General features: G+C 38.3%; 1 protein-coding gene across 4 annotated transcripts in view; it reads right to left on the bottom strand.

Moving 5' to 3' along the window:
• The window catches only part of SIK2 (salt inducible kinase 2), a 123,336-nt gene that overhangs the window by 90,361 nt on the left and 16,788 nt on the right, over positions 1 to 16,187 (bottom strand). For all 4 annotated transcript variants that reach the window (XM_011286338.4, XM_045038269.1, XM_045038270.1 and 1 more), the window contains exons 2-3: positions 13,907 to 14,023; positions 11,476 to 11,539 (exon numbers count right to left, since the gene is read on the bottom strand). In XM_011286338.4, coding sequence (XP_011284640.1) covers positions 11,476 to 11,539; positions 13,907 to 14,023 — 181 coding nt within the window. The remainder of the gene's footprint in view (positions 1 to 11,475; positions 11,540 to 13,906; positions 14,024 to 16,187) is intronic.

The raw sequence follows: 16,187 nt of genomic DNA, 5'->3' as shown, positions 1-16,187 counted from the left end.
TTTTCATGAAAGATAAAAAAGAACAGTTATATCCACTAAAGCGGACAAAACCATTACATGCTTTGCCTGGTTTTTGAGTTTTAATGACAACGTTACATTTAATGGTATCTATCATAATTCAATTCAATCAACTGACACGCTTAAGGGGATAAAGGGAGGGCAGAGAATCCTTAAGGCAGAAGGAACAGTAACATGCAAAGTCACTACGACAGAAGAAGCTTAAGTTCAAAGAACTTTAAGAAGACACACAACCAGTTAGTGCAGAGGAGTTGATAAAAGCTCTAGCTCTGAACTCAGATTTCGGCTTCGAGCTCTGGTTATGCCACTTTTCTTGCTTGCTCTGTGAGGTAGGCAAACTGCTCAACTGTCTCCTGTACTGTAAAACAGAGATATTAACAGTCCCTATCTTATAAGGTTTTCAGAGGATGAAATGACGATAGAATGTGTATGGACTTAGCACAATGTGTAGCACATGTAAGTGTTCAAGAAATGATAATCTTTACGATTTTTAAAGCCAGGGTGTGTGGAGTGTAATCACGCTTGCTGGCCTTGATAAGAATCCTGGGCTTTATTCCAAAAACAATGGAAGTCCTGCAAAGTTTTAACAGTTTTAATTGAATTTTTGATTTAAAAAGATGCCTTACTTTGTATCTCTAATAAGAAACCCCAAAGGAAAAATGTACTGTAGAATTTACTACCAAGAAAAGTTCTGCTTTGAGGAATAGGTATCTTTCTCTTAGATAAAGTTCTGTAAATGACTGTATCTCTCTTTCACTTGGAGAGCCAGAAAGCTTAGGGCCAAATGTGAAGTTCTTGGGCCCTACTGCCTGCATATTTGTGTTTCCTCCTCCTACCTCCTACGAGTGCTTTCTACTCTTACATAACATTTTCTGATTCGTTATTATTAGTAGTATTAGTATTTAGAGACGGAGAGCATGGACATGAGCGGGGGAGAGGGGCAGAGGGAGAGAGAGAGAATGTGAAGCAGGCTCCACACTCAGCATGGAGCCCAAAGGAGGGCTTGATCTCATGACTGTGAGGTCACGACCCGAGCCAAAATCAAGAGGTGGACGCTTAACCAACTGAGCCACTCAGGGGCCCTTCAGTTCTTTATCCTTGTTTATATTTTAGAATTATTGTTTTTGTATTATTTTCCTTTAAAGCTATTTCAACTGTTTACAGCATGAGGTGCAATCTAATTAATTAAACCAAAAAAAAGGGCATAAACAGCATAACCTCATGATGCATGAATCATGATGCATTCCCAGCATGCTACCTAAATCACTCTTTTGGTGTAAACCTAGTCAGATGGAGGAAGAAAACCAGATGGCACAGGAAACCTCTCTCTATGCAAAGAAAGAGCAGATGAGGAGCGTGCAAAGACCTAAGGCCTTTCCGGAATTAGCAGGACACAGTTGGGGTAACCAGTGCCAAGAGCAGAAGAGAACTGGAAAGTGGCAAGCTGCTGAGAAGTTAAGTACTGGTTCAAGGTTAGAGGTTTTGTTTTTGCATATGAATGTTTTTTCCCAAAAGAACTTCACCCTCTTCATTTTGGTGGTTCCACTGTCCTACTTTCTTAGCTCATGAGACCCCTTGGTTGCTTCACTTATCTCCCTCCTGAACTTGGACCTCCTGGTCAGCCATTTCAACTGTGACCTCTCTGGCCACAGCAATGCCTACATGGATCTGACCTTCTGTCATTGCAATCCCTAACCTGGCTCCTTCTTACTGTCTACTTTTTCTCCTGCTGGGTTGGAAAGCACTGATGACTGTGAGTCTACCGTGAACTCCCTCACTGCTAATTACTGACGCTTTTATTCATCCCTTGAATATCATATGAGCACCACCAGCTGCTCTAAACCTTTCCCCACGCTGCAGTGTCTGACATACTGCTCTTTCCCTGACTTTTCATCTGCTACATTACATAATGAATTCAATCTATATTAACCAACTCCTCTTGCTTCTATTTCATCCCAAAGCTACATCCTCAGTCATGTCCTCAGCACAAACTCTAATTCTCACTGGGACTGCACCTATGCACTACTTTCTCAGAGAAGGAGGAATTCTTCTCGTCTAAGCTAACCTTCCCTCTGTGCTTCTGATCCCATTACCTCCTGTCTACCCTGGGGTCTTGTTCCACCAACCATTCCTTCTTTCCTGCCTATATTCTTTTCTAGCTTCTTCACACCAAGACCACTAGCACAAACAAAACCATGACATGGTACTGAATTCTATAGACTCTAATTATCCCTCAAATCTGTCCTTCTCTCCTCCCTTCTACCTTCAAGACCTCAAAAATAATTTTTTAGACCTTTCTTCCTCTCCTCACTATCCAGGCGTCTATAAAATCTTGAAATCTGGCTTTATTTCCCCATTTATTGAAAATCACTCTCTTCCAAGTCACTGGTGATCTGACGACGACCAAATACACACCCCTTCACTCTAGGCTCTCTCCCCTTTGTCTAATCAGGACAGAAACTGTCCTTACTTCCCAAGACGCTCTTCTGCTTCACCAATCCCACTTCTCCCAACTGCCTTCCAAAGAAGTCGTCATCAAAACTCACATCTTATTCTTAGCCTTCTTCTAAGATCTCATTAATTACAGCTTCACTCAATCATGCCTATGCAGATAATTCTCAAACCCAGAAGTAATAAAGAGTATAGGGTGGAGATTTATGTGCATAGACGTGATGAGTAAAGCTGTATAACCACCACTCAAATCAATAATTTACCATCACCCAAGACAATTCCCTCTTGCCACTGGTCAATTCCCCCCCCCCCCCATAAACAGTAAAGAGACCACCACCTTCCAATTTCTCTTACTATGTATTTGTGTTGCCTTTCTAGAGCTTGATGTAAAGATAACCAACTGTACGGATATGCTCTTTTGCATCTAGCTTCTTCCACTCAGCACCATGTGTGTAAACTTTATTCACACTGGTGCATGTGGAAAGTAGTTCGTTCCTTTCTACTGCTGTGCTGTCTTCCATTCTATTGCTTTACCACAATTTGTTTGGGAGACATTCTCCTGCTGCTGGACATTTGGGTTGTTCCCACTTGAGAAAAAGTTGCTATGATAATTCTTGTACAAGTTATTTTACAGACATTTGTTTTCATTTTCCTTGGGCAAATACTTAGGAATGGAATTGCTGGGTAAGAGGTAGACGTACATTTAACTCGATAAGAAACTGAAAAACGGTTCTCTCAAGAACGTGGTTGTACCATGTTACACTCCCACCAGCAGTATATGCGAATACTTGTTGCTTCAAATCCTTACTGGCATTTAGTAGTATTATCAGCCTTTTAAATTTTAACCATTCTAGTTGACATGTAATGTTATCTCATTATAGTCTTTAATTTCTCTGATGACTAATAAGGTTGAATGATTTTTCATGTGCTTATTTGACCATTCATATATCTTCTTTTGTAAAGTGCCTGCTTCCAGTCTTTTGCCAATTGTTAAACTGGGTGGTTGTTTTTTTTTTTTTTTTTACTGTTGAATTTAACTTCTCTTTTGAATGGGGTTTGCTTTCATATCTTCAATGGCCAAAAGGTCATATCAAACTAAATGTCCTGGTGTTATCTCCAACAGCACCTTTAAAGTCTAATTTGTAATTTTTTAGTTGGGAACCAGACCTCTCTATTGCTGTCAACCACATCACAAATATTCTTCAATCGTGTTTGCTTTAAATCCTAACTCTTGAGGTTCTCCTCTTGACAGCCAGTCAATAAGAACTCTCGAGAGGTGGTAAATTATTAACATATAGGCTCTGGGACTGCAAGGGTCAAATCCAGACCCCACCACTTACTGGCTGTGTGACTTTGGACTGTGAGTCTTTCAGTGCCTAACTTCCAAGGTTTTTGTGATATTTAAATACACAAATCATATAAAGTACTTTAAATAGTACCCAACAAAAAGGGAGTACTCAATAAATACTACTTGTTATTTTCAGAATCAGAAATGCCTTTTACTTAAAATCTTATCTCATGATTCCAACAAATAACATTTTATTTTCTTTTATTTTTTAAAGTTTATTTGTTTGTTTTATTAGTACAGTTTATTTATTTATTTAGAGAGAGATAGAGACAGTGCAAGTGGGGAGGGGCAGAGAGAGAATCCCAAACAGGCTCCATGCTGCTAGCACAGGGCCCAACATAGGGCTCAAATCCACAAAACTGTGAGATCATGACCTGAGCCAAAACCAAGAGTGAAATGCTTAACCGAATGAGCAACCAGGTGCCCCCCAACAAATAACATTTTAATCTAAGCATTTAGCCTCTGACCTCTAGACAATTAAAACAGTCTATTAAATGGTCTCTTTCCTTCTCCTCTAATTCAGACCATGCATCCTTGCTGGATTTATCTTCCTTAAAAAAGTCCTTACACACATCACCACCTTTTGGTTCTCAGACACCCACTCCAAGAAATAATCTGAACCCTTTATCCAAACACTCAAGGTCTCTCACAACTGGTCCTTACATACACCTCTCAAAGATACACCTCCTACATATAGGACTATGGAAAGAATTCAAAAAGTATTCAAAAGATTATGCCTACAATAGAAAAAGTCAGCAGCAGCAATAAACATATTTTACTTAGGAAAAAGGAGGTAAATCTAATCAGCTAAGAGAAGTGAAAGTGGTTGCCTCTGATGAAGGGAAATGGGGGTGGGGTGGAGGATGGGGAACTTATCTTGTTTCTAACAAATGCTGCAGAATTATTTGACTTCTTACAGGGTATACTTTTAACTTTTTAAAAAATAAAACTTGGAAAAGTACAGACCAAGAGAGATGAAAAAAAAAAAAAACAAAGGAAGACTTGTTTATCAACTGAAGTGGAGAGCATAATGTGTCGGTTACTAAGGGTAATCCATAGACTTATGGAAGGAATAGTCGGGCACATCCATTTACCTAGTGCAGATACCCTATTTGTAGATGGAAGAGTTTGGGTTTTATCCAAAAAGCAATGGGAAGTGAAGGTAACTGAACACAGAAGTAATATAATACAAATAGTATCTAGGGATGATTAAACAGGAATTATATCAGAAATGCACTTGACTGGAAAAGAAATAGGGAGTGGTAAAACATGAGGTCTTCATAATTGAGACACGAGGTGATGAAAGCCCAGATTAGGGTGATGACTGTGGCAACAGAAGGATTTAATTTCAAGTCACTTTTTCAAGAACACAGGGTATGATTTGCTGGCCAACTAAATACGAAACTAAGGTAATTAAAAAAAAAAAAAAGGGAACACAACACCCTTTAACATAAAGTATGCACTAAAGGAATACTTATAAAGTGTAAAGAGTATGTCCCAGGTTGTAAACATTAAAGATAAACTTTAACGTATAGTTCTTAATATATAGTTTAATACTACTTATGTGGTTCTTTTTCATCTACGCCTCCAATTGATTTAAGACATTTCTGGTTCAGAATTCACTTAAAATCTTATACATATTTGGGGAGCCTGGGTGGCAAGTCGGTTAAGCATCTGACTCTTGATTTCGGTTCAGGTCATGGTCTTACTAAGTTTCATGAGATTGAGCCCATGTCGGGCTCTGCACTGACAGGGTAGAGCCTGCATGGGATTCTCTCTCTCCCTCTTTCTCTGCCTCTCCCCCTGCTCTCATGTGCATGCTCTCTCTTTCAAAATAAGTAAACATTAAAAACAATCTTATACCTATTTTTCACTACTTTATTAATGTTCCATGGATTGCATTTTTCACTTGTCTTTTCCTTCCTCACAGGCTTCATCTCCGAAACTGGCTGGCTGTCAGTCTCTTCTTTGCTTGCACCTACCTGAAGCTACGGTTTACTCTGTCTTTTTGTCCCCATTTACCCTAGATATTTTATATTAAAAATAAACTATACACATTGAACAATCCCAAAATTACATTTCAATTTCTATAAAAACAATGTGATCCAAACCTTTACCATCAAAAGTCTTGGCAAGAAAGAACAATTCAGAATATTCCCTTTTCACAGAAATGACATCTGACGTGTAACAGCCATTTCTAGTTGACTCATAAAATTACACCTTCAAGCTTTAAAAATATTCCATTGGGTAAAGACTTAACCTCTTGACCCCACTGCTCTTCTCAACTACTTCCTCATTTCTAGTCTCCCTTTTTGAAGGAGAAATCTTTCTAAGAGCCATGTCTTCTGCTTTCTCCATTTTTCTTCTATTTGCTCTTAAAGCCCTGCAATGTAGCTTTTGACCCACCCACTCCACCAAAACTGCTCTTACCAACTGCCAGATACAATGGTCAACTATCATTCTTCACCTTTCTTGATCTGACATAAATAGTCATTCACACCACCCTCCTGAGAACACTTCCTTCACTTCCTGGTTCCTTGGTAACCAGGACACTGCATTCTCTTGTCTCTTTTGCTGGCTCCTCCTATTTTCCGAGTCTTTAAATGTTTGAGGGCCTTAGGAATATGACATGGGTTTCTCCAATCATAGTCACTATTTAGGTGGTCTCCACCTAGCAAGAAATCCTACTGATTCTTCTTGCAAAACATACCGTGGATCTGACCCATAGCACTACGTGTATTGCCACTACCCTGCTGAGCCATTGTCATCTCTCACTTGGACTACTGGAACAGCCTCGTCTGTTTCTACTCTCGCTCACTACAATCCATTCCGAGCACAACAGCCAGAGTGGTGCTTTTAAAATGTCAAATTAGGAGCGCCTGGATGGCTCAGTTGGTTAAGTGTCCAACTTCAGCTCAGGTCATGATCTTGCAATTTGTCACTTCAAGCCCCACAATGGGCTCTGCACTGGCAGTGCAGAGCCTGTGTGGGATTCTGGCTCTCTCCTTTCTCTCTGCACCTCCCCCTCTCGTGTTTTTTTCTCTCAAAATAAATAAACTTGAAAAAAAAAAGTAAAATTAGATGCAATCACTTCTTTGCTCAATCCCCTCTAATGGTTCCCTAATTCTTTCAAGGTTAAGAGCCAAAGTCCTTATAATGGCCTACAAAGCCCCTATAGTGCACCACTCCTGCTTCCCATTTGCCCTTCTGATCTCATCTCCTACTACTATTCTTCCTCCCTGCTCACTCTTACTCTTCTCTCTTGCTTGCCTATATCTAGCCAGACAGGCCTCCCACTATTCCTTGAATATACCAAGCACACTGCTGCCTCAGGACCTTTGCATTTGGTCTCTGCTCTCCCTGGAACACACTCTTTCCCCATATCTACCTGACTGTAGTTTCTGGTCTCTGCTCAAATGTCAGTGTGGCCTTTCCTCATCACTCTATTTAACACTGCAATCAACTTCCCTACTCCCCAACGCCCCTTCCTTGTTTTCCTTGTTTTACTATTTCCATAACACTTACCACCATCTGATATGCTATACATTCTACTTAATTTCTTTATTTTATCTCTCCCCACACTAGAATGTAAAGTTCATAAGAGGGATTTTTGTCTGTTTTCTCCATTGTGGTATTCCTACCAGGTAGAACAGTATGTAACACACAGTTGGTTTTTGGTAGAGATTTCTTGAAAGACTGACTAAACTGAATAGATGAGCCAATATAAGACAGAGTAAGACAGAAATAAAAAGGAAAAGAACAGAAGACAGAAAAAAGGAAAAGAACAAGAAGAGAAGGAATGGAAGAAACTTGTCTTCCTTTTAAAATAGCTAAACTTAAAGATAATTTTGACAGGATTGGAGATTTCTGCTTTCATTCAAGATGGAGGAACAAGGACTGGATGTACCGAGACAATCCCCACAACAAATAAAAGACAAAGATATATGAGATACTGGTTTATAGCACACTGAACATCAGGCAAAGAAGAGTGATCCCTGAGAGGCAGAAAATAAGTGAGGTGAGACCTACGAATACCCTCAACTATGGCTTAAAAGAGGGTCTAGGCCACAGGGTAGGGAGGAGAACCCGAGGCAGCGCCCAGCAGAGTCCCTGAGCAAGGAGACAGACCTGAGAGTCTCAGGAGAACGAGGTGAATGGAGGTAACAAAACACAGAGTACCAAAGAAGAGAGTACACACACTGAGGAGCCCACAGCTTTGATCTGTGAGCATCCTGGAGAGGAGACATGGCACATGCATGTGAGAAAACTACCAAAACCCAGAAAAAGAACCATCTGTGAGGATTAGAGAGAACAGTGTCTGGTACCAGGAATGCTGCCTGTTCCTACTGGCCAGGCTAAAAAAAACACCCCAAATCCATGGGGCATCGGATAGAGGACTCCAAAGTGGGAAATAACGATACCTAGCGTGAGCACTGCTCCAATCATAAAAGGAAGATTCAAATGACATAAATTCTTTCCTAGTAACTTAACTGTGTCCCAGATCAAAGCTAAAGAAGAGATATAAGAATACAAAAACATATGGCAACCAGTAAGGTAAAAGTGACAATGTCTGACATAATCAAAGACTACCAGGCAGGTAAAGAAGTGGGAAAATCTGATCAAAACTGGGGAGAAACATTAACCATTGACAACAGATTCAGCACTGACAGAGATAGGAGAATTAGAAGACATGGGCATTACAAGTTATTAAAACTATACTCCAGATGTTAAAAAAAGACAACTAAAGACATGGTAGATCTAAAAAAGAAAAAAAAAACACAAGGCCTCAGTCAAGCTTACAGAGCAGGAAACTGCCACGTGTGACATGAAAAATACACTGGAAGAGAGTGACGGCAAATTAGACATCATGGAAGATCCGATGACTTCAAGACCCAGAAAGAGCAACTATCCAAAATGAAACAAAGGAATTTTTTTTACAAAGCCTTTACAAAGGAATGTACAAAACAAAGGCAAACAAAGGATTTTTTTTAAAAACAGAAAAAACATCATCAGTGAGCTGTAGAACAATTTTTAACAGCCTAACAGATGTATAATTGGAGTCTCTAAAGAGAAGGAAACAGGGGTGGCTCAGAAAAACTGGTCAAGAATGTAATGACTGAAACTTTTCTGAATTTGGTGAAAGCTGTACATTCACAGATCCAGGAAGTTCAATGAACAGAAGCATGAAGAAAACCACACAAAGGCGTATCACAACCAAATTGTTGAAACCTGTAATGAACAGAAAAAACTGGAAAAGCAGCCAGAGAACAGAGGCACATCACACACAGAGGAACAAAGAAAAAGACACAGCAGGTTTCTTGTCAGAAATGATGCACACGAGAACACAGTGGAGCAACATCTTTCAAGTACTGAAAGAGAAAAACCCAAGCTAGAAATATATACCCAATACAAATATCTTGCAAAAACAGACAAAGACTTTAGACATACAAAAACAAAGATTTCATCAGCAACAGACCTGCATTACAAGAAATGCCAAAGAAAATCCTTCCAACAGAAGACAAATGACACCAGATCAAGGTATGTATCTACACAAAGAATTGAAAATGAAAATGTGCATCTCTATAGATGGATGTAGCAATGATGAGTCCACTAGGAAATATGTAAGATTCAAAAAAAATTTTTTTAAATCTTTATTCATTTTTTTTTTCAACGTTTTTTTATTTATTTTTGGGACAGAGAGAGACAGAGCATGAACGGGGGAGGGGCAGAGAGAGAGGGAGACACAGAATCGGAAACAGGCTCCAGGCTCCGAGCCATCAGCCCAGAGCCTGACGCAGGGCTCGAACTCACGGACCGCGAGATCGTGACCTGGCTGAAGTCGGACACTTAACCGACTGCGCCACCCAGGCGCCCCATAAATCTTTATTCATTTTTGAGAGAGACAGACAGAGCGTGAGCAGGGGAGGAACAGAGAGAGAAGGAGACACAGAATCCAAAGCAGGCTCCAGGCTGTGAGCTGTCAGCACAGAGCCCGACGTGGGGCTCGAACCCACAAACTGCAAGATCATGACCTGAGCCAAAGCTGGACGCTAAACCGACTGAGCCACCCAGGCTCCCCAGAAATATCTAAGATTTTAAAAGACAATACCGAAATCTCTTTAAAACATAACTGACTTTTTAAACAAAAGTAACAACACTGTATTTTGTGTTTTATAAAATAAGGGATAAATAAAATATCTGAGAATAACATAAAGGCCAGGAGATAGAAAATAAAAGTATAGTACGTTAAGGCTCATAACGTATGTGAGGTGGCAAGTCATTACTTGAAGGTAGACTGTAAGTTAAAGACTTGTACGTAAATGTTCAAAGCAATTCATGTTTAACAGCCAAAACCAGAAACCAACCCATGTGTCTATTAACTCATGAATGGATACACTGGGATATATTTATACAATAGAAAGCCATTTCTAAACTACTTAGCAATAAAAAGAAATGATATGTTGATATACACAACAAAATGGATGAATCTTAAAATAATTACACTGAGCGAAAGATGCCAGACAAAAAAAAGCATATACTGAATGGCCACATTTATATAAAACTCAAGAAGACAGAAACTAACATACAGTGACACAAAACAGATCAGCAGTTGCTTGGTGGTGAGGTGGGCCAAGAGAAATTATAGAGGGGCACAAAGGAACTTTGGGAATTATGGGTACCTTGGCTGTGGTGATGTGCGTGTGTGTGTGTGTGTGTGTGTGTTTGTGTGTGTATGTTATGTGTGTGAAAACTTATTAAATTGTACATGTTAAATATATGCAATTTATTGTAGGTAAATAATTCCTCACAAAGGCTGTTTAAAAAACCATTTTGGATTTAAATGGGCAGGTTAGGGGCGCCTGGGTGGCTCAGTCAGTTAAGCATCTGACTTAGGCTCAGGTCATGATCTCATGGTTTGTGGGTTCAAGTCCCACATAGGGCTCTGTGCTGACAGCTCAGAGCCTGGAGCCTGCTTCGGATTCTGTGCCTCCTTCTATCTCTGTTCCTCCCCCGCTTGCACTCAGTCTCTCAAAACTAAATAAACACTAAAAATATATTTGTAATTTTTCAAGGGTTAGAATGGATCATAAAACCCAATTAATCAAATACTCTCTTAACAGAGATAAAGCAACCAAGTCCCAGAGAGGTATAGCGACTGGCCCAGGGTCTTACAGCTACAGTTGGGAGCTTTCTAAACCGTATGATCCACAACAGCAGGAACCATGTTATTTAGGTCACCACTATATCCTCTATACCTAAAACAATGCTGGGACGCAGTAGGAACACAGTAAGTATCTGTTGACTAATTTTGCCCCTGGAAGGAAAGGTAAAAAATGAAGATAAAAGGAAACATAAAAGGAAAGAAAATCCCCCTTGCAATATGACTCCAAGTTTCTTCCTGTCTGTGATTCTCCCTTCTCTCTCATGCAGATGACAAAATTAAGCAACAGCTTTAAAACATAAACATCATGAATACAAGAGAATAAGTTATATTCCACATCTTTGTCATACTAAATATTTTATTGTATTCTAATCCTTAAAAGGTTCTAGTTACCAACTCTTAAATGAGCAGGAAAATTAACAGAAAACACTACATTCGTGAAGATTAGTGACATATTCAAATTAAGAACAAATGTAAAGAACAGTGAAGTGCTTACCAAAAATCTCTCCATTTTTGGCATATTCTGTCACAAGGTACAACATATTTTTGGTCTCCATTACCTATTGATAAATAATTCCATATTAGTCTGACAGGAAAGGATTTTAATTCTACTCTAATTCAACATTCTATGGAATTACAAATAAAACTACTAATAAGAGTACCCAAGTTACGAATAATTCAGAAGGTGGCAAAGTTTACACGACTGACGGTATCTTTATGCTAACTCTTCTGTGAAAAATCTAGGTTCTTCCTTTTCCAGGTTTGGCCCATGGATCAGAGGAAGCGGCACTGCCCAGGCACCTGTTAGAAATGCAACATCTCAGGCCCCACCCCAGACCCACTGACACAGAATTCCCATTTTAACAAATTTTTTAAACAGAAAATGTGATTGTTACACACGTTCAAGTTTAAGAAATATTAATATAGATAGAAGGAGCTTTGAAGATCAACTTTTTATCACCTCACAGACTTTTCTAGCTTTGTGCTATCTGGTAGACTCTGATTGAGGAATAATAAAATAGAGCTCAGTTTATCTGGCCTATATCCTAAATAATCTGGCACAATAGGATGTTTCTCCTACTGTACTGCCATACTGTTATAAACTACTGTTATTTTAAAAACAGTCTTCAAAAGTTTCTTCATAACTTCACTGCTGTACAGTTTTATTTAAATTAGTTTTCCTAGGTTGGAAAAGGAAGCGTGTCAGTGTCATTGACTTGCTATTTCAAACTATAATGAGCCAAAAGGAAATGAATTGATAAGTTCAAAATGAGTGAATTTTAGATTTTCTGTAACACTATCTTTTAATGTACTGGCACAAGCTAACAGTGAAAATTTAACTGCCATCTACTCAAAGGCTGAAGACTAATTTTGCTCTAACATGTAGGTTTAGGACTATTCCCAATCAGGCCAGAAAAGAGCTATCTACAATTTGCATCTAAATAAGCCAAATAGTAAGTCAATTTAACTGATTATTTAGCTCAAATAAAGATGGAATTGTGTGAAACATGGTAGTTGTAGCCTCAGTTTAGCTTATGGTTCATCAGACTTCTAAGATGTGATTAGTTTCTTATAAGTATTCTCTTTAGGAATTAAAAAAAAAAAAAAAAGGCTTAAAGGGAGAAATACTGTGATATAAATATGACCTAAGGCGCCATGTGCAGTTTTAGAACTTTGGGAATTGTTTTGAGTGGCACATCATAGCCTCTCCTTCTAATGGTAACACTAATGGTCTCCACACCTTTTTAATTGCAAATCTCTATCAATAACCAATCGTCTAGCCAGACACATATGTACATAGGCATGTACATGTAAATATATACACCTACCCGTGTATGTTTATATGAACATAAAGAGACACAAATTACATACTTGTGCTGCATAATTGTATAAACACATTATATACACGATAAAGTGCACACAAGAAGATAAATACAAAAAATACACATAGTTAGACGTTCTGATATTTTCTTATGCCCAAGGGACACTTGTGCTAACCCATGTGAGTATACACAGTGGTGGGCCAGTATCAGCTCTCTGTAGGGGGGAAAATAAAATGGCCCTGACTTGTGAACAGCTTCCTGTGGTATAAATACTCCCACCATTGCCAATTTTGCGCCACTAACATGCTATTAATTGACTCACAAAACTTCTGAAAATGTTATAGCTATTACAAGCCAGTACAGGCTGAGGACAGCATACCACTGGGTGCACACATCACACCAGGGAGACACGAGTCATAGGCTAGCAGAGTGTAACATTTTAGCTTAAAAATATTTTCCAATATAAAAATTCTACATATTAACAAATAGAAATGTTAAAAAAATGTTTTGTATTACATTGTCATTCTTCAACATGAATTACTCTTTAAAAATCGGAGAAAATCTTCCTTTTAAAAAACACAGCTTATACTTTAAATGGGTATAGTTATTTTACAAAATTTTATCTCAACAAAGTTGATTTTTAAAAAAAAAAAAAAATGGCTCATTTACTTTATCTGACAAAATAACCCAAACAAAATATATGACTTGGTTCTAAGTATTACCAAGTATGCCACTAGGTAATATGCTATTTTAACCTTTGTATTTCAAAAAACATAAAGTGTTTTTTTTTTAAATAAGCAAAACTGCCATATCCCCATTAATGGTTCCACCACCAAAAGACAACAGGCTTAAGTATCAGAAAAGCAAAACTACAAACTTTTGAATTAAATACCTTACAGTCTCAGAGACAACTTAAAATTAAGCTACTAGTTTTTTACTTCCTAGTTTTTTATTAAAATACAAAAAATGGGTGTACCCAGCTTAACGAAACCATATAATCATCTTTTTTTTAATAGACTGAAAAAACTCACACAAAAGAGAAAAATGATGCAAAAGAGAGAATGGGTTGTGAGAAGCATGGAGAAGAATAAGGTTAAGTCCTACCTGGTAAAGTTTGATGATATGAGGGTGGTCTAACATTTTCATTATTTGTACTTCTCGGTAGATTTTCTCAAGGTTCACTGCATCCAGCTGAGATTTATCTATTATTTTTATCGCCACCTGCATCCCGGACACAAATAAATACAATTAGTATGTGATGGTTAATATTTTCTAGTTAAGAATCTTTTAAATATACGACACCTGCCTCATCCGCTCAAGCTCTGTCCTCCCTCCTTTCAAAATAAACAAACATTTATAAAAAAATTAAAAATACAGCACCCCTGACACTTTGCCTGTAGGTTGCTATGACAACAAAAACTAGTTTAAATTCAATGCTCATTCAACAAATGTTTCTTAAACATCTACCACATGTGAGGCACTGCGGTAGATTTTGTTTAGGAGTATCTTTAGTGTGCCATGACAAATAACCCTGCAAAGTCGCTTTAATAAAATATATTTCTCTTTTAGTGTAACTGTAATGTTTTACTCTACTTATAAACTGAAGAAATAAAATCTCAGCAGCTTCAACCAGTTATCTCGCTGCAAAGTACCTCTAAACAAATGATCAGCCGAGTAGAAGGCAATTTCTGCTGTATTGAAACAATTTTTCTAGAAAAGTGATAGATTCCAAAGAATGTAGACATAGCTTTGGTTGGGCGGTGGTGGGGGAGCTAAATATAAAGTATTACAATCAATTTATATGAAAGATACCAACTGGATTCAACTTTGTTTTAAAAATCGAAGCACAGGGGTGCCTGGGTGGCCCAGACGGTTAAACATCAGACTCTTAATTTCAGCTCTGGTCATGATCTCTCGGTTTGTGAGTTAGAGCCCCTGCATTGCCATCCCCCGCCCCCCCATCCTGCTCACAGTGTGGGGCCTGCTTAGGATTCTCTCTCTCCCTGCCCCTCCCCTCCCTACCCTGTGCTCTCTCAAAATAAGTAAACTTAAAAAAAAAAAATTGAAGTCCAAAAACTCATCTGTTAGTAATTACACTAGCTTTTCACTTCCTTAAAAGAATCTGATTTTTAAACAATGTAGCTTCTTTCTAGCACAACTAGATAAGAACTCAAACCACCCCAAGGTTAATAATTTGAAGGAACTGCATTTGAAGGTGAGTAACTAGGTAGGTCAGAAATCAAGAATCATGTACTTTTTTCTACGCAACCTAAGAAGAACTAATTTTTTAAGAAATAGTAGCTATTTGGTTAGGAAATAAGCCGTCCTGATTTAACTAAAATTTTCAGATCAGTGGGAACCACCCAAACCTTGATTATAACAAGTTCTGAAGAAACTCTAAAATGCACTTGGAGCACCTGGGTGGCTCAGTTGGTTGAGCATCTGACTTCGGCTCAGGTCATGATCTCATGGTTTGTGAGTTCGAGTCCTGCGTCGGACTCTGTGTTGACAGCTCAGAGCCTGGAGCCTGCTTTGAATTCGGTGTCTCCCTTTCTCTCTGCCCCTCCCCTGCTTGCTGGTGTGCTCTCTCTCAAAAATAAACATTAAAAATAAATAAATAAAATGTACCTCACATTCTACCAAAATGTATTCTGAACATAACTCAGTTTTATGTTACTTTTCAAGGCAATTATTAATATCAGTTATTGTATGTGATATAATAAATAGTTCAATACTCCTATAAGGTATCCAAGAAAATAGGACTGAGCTTGTCAATTCACTTAATTCCTTCAAACTCCTGTTTATACGGTTAGTTTTTTCTTCTTTCCTATGGCTGCTTTGTCCTTTGCTCTTGCCTTTTAAACCTCTACTATAAGGTTTATTTCTTACCCTTCTGGATTTCTAATCTGCTGTCCACAACTTACTTCCTGATTTGAATTAATTGTAACCCAGAGAAGAACTCAAGCCTCCTAGGGGAAATCAGATTACTAAATATAATGTATCAAATTAAATTTATTGCTGAAGAAGAAAGGGGGCAGGTCCCTCTCTAGACAGTAAAGTGCGTCCATTCTGTGATAATTATTTTATGTTTGATGGTATATTATTTATTTCTACAATCAAAATATTCTAGAAAGTAAAACATGCTAACATATGCTAGAGAAGGAGACTGATCAATATTGTACTTGATATTAGGGACATTACTGGACCACCTCAAACCTAAATAGATTTAAAGCGACCCCCTCCCTCCTCAATCTTACAATACAGTATTATCAGTTACTTTGGGTAAGTGCTGCCACATAAAAGGATAAGTGTGTATTTTTATTTCCCCAATATTATTCCTTAGGAAGGTAATATGAAGTTTCACACATGCTTCTTTTGAGGAAAA

This window comes from Felis catus, chromosome D1 (genome assembly GCF_018350175.1).
Source record: "Felis catus isolate Fca126 chromosome D1, F.catus_Fca126_mat1.0, whole genome shotgun sequence".
NCBI classification, from domain to species: Eukaryota; Metazoa; Chordata; class Mammalia; order Carnivora; family Felidae; genus Felis; species Felis catus.
The sequence above is the reverse complement of the archived record's forward strand: the minus strand, read 5'-3'. Positions and strand labels throughout refer to the sequence as shown.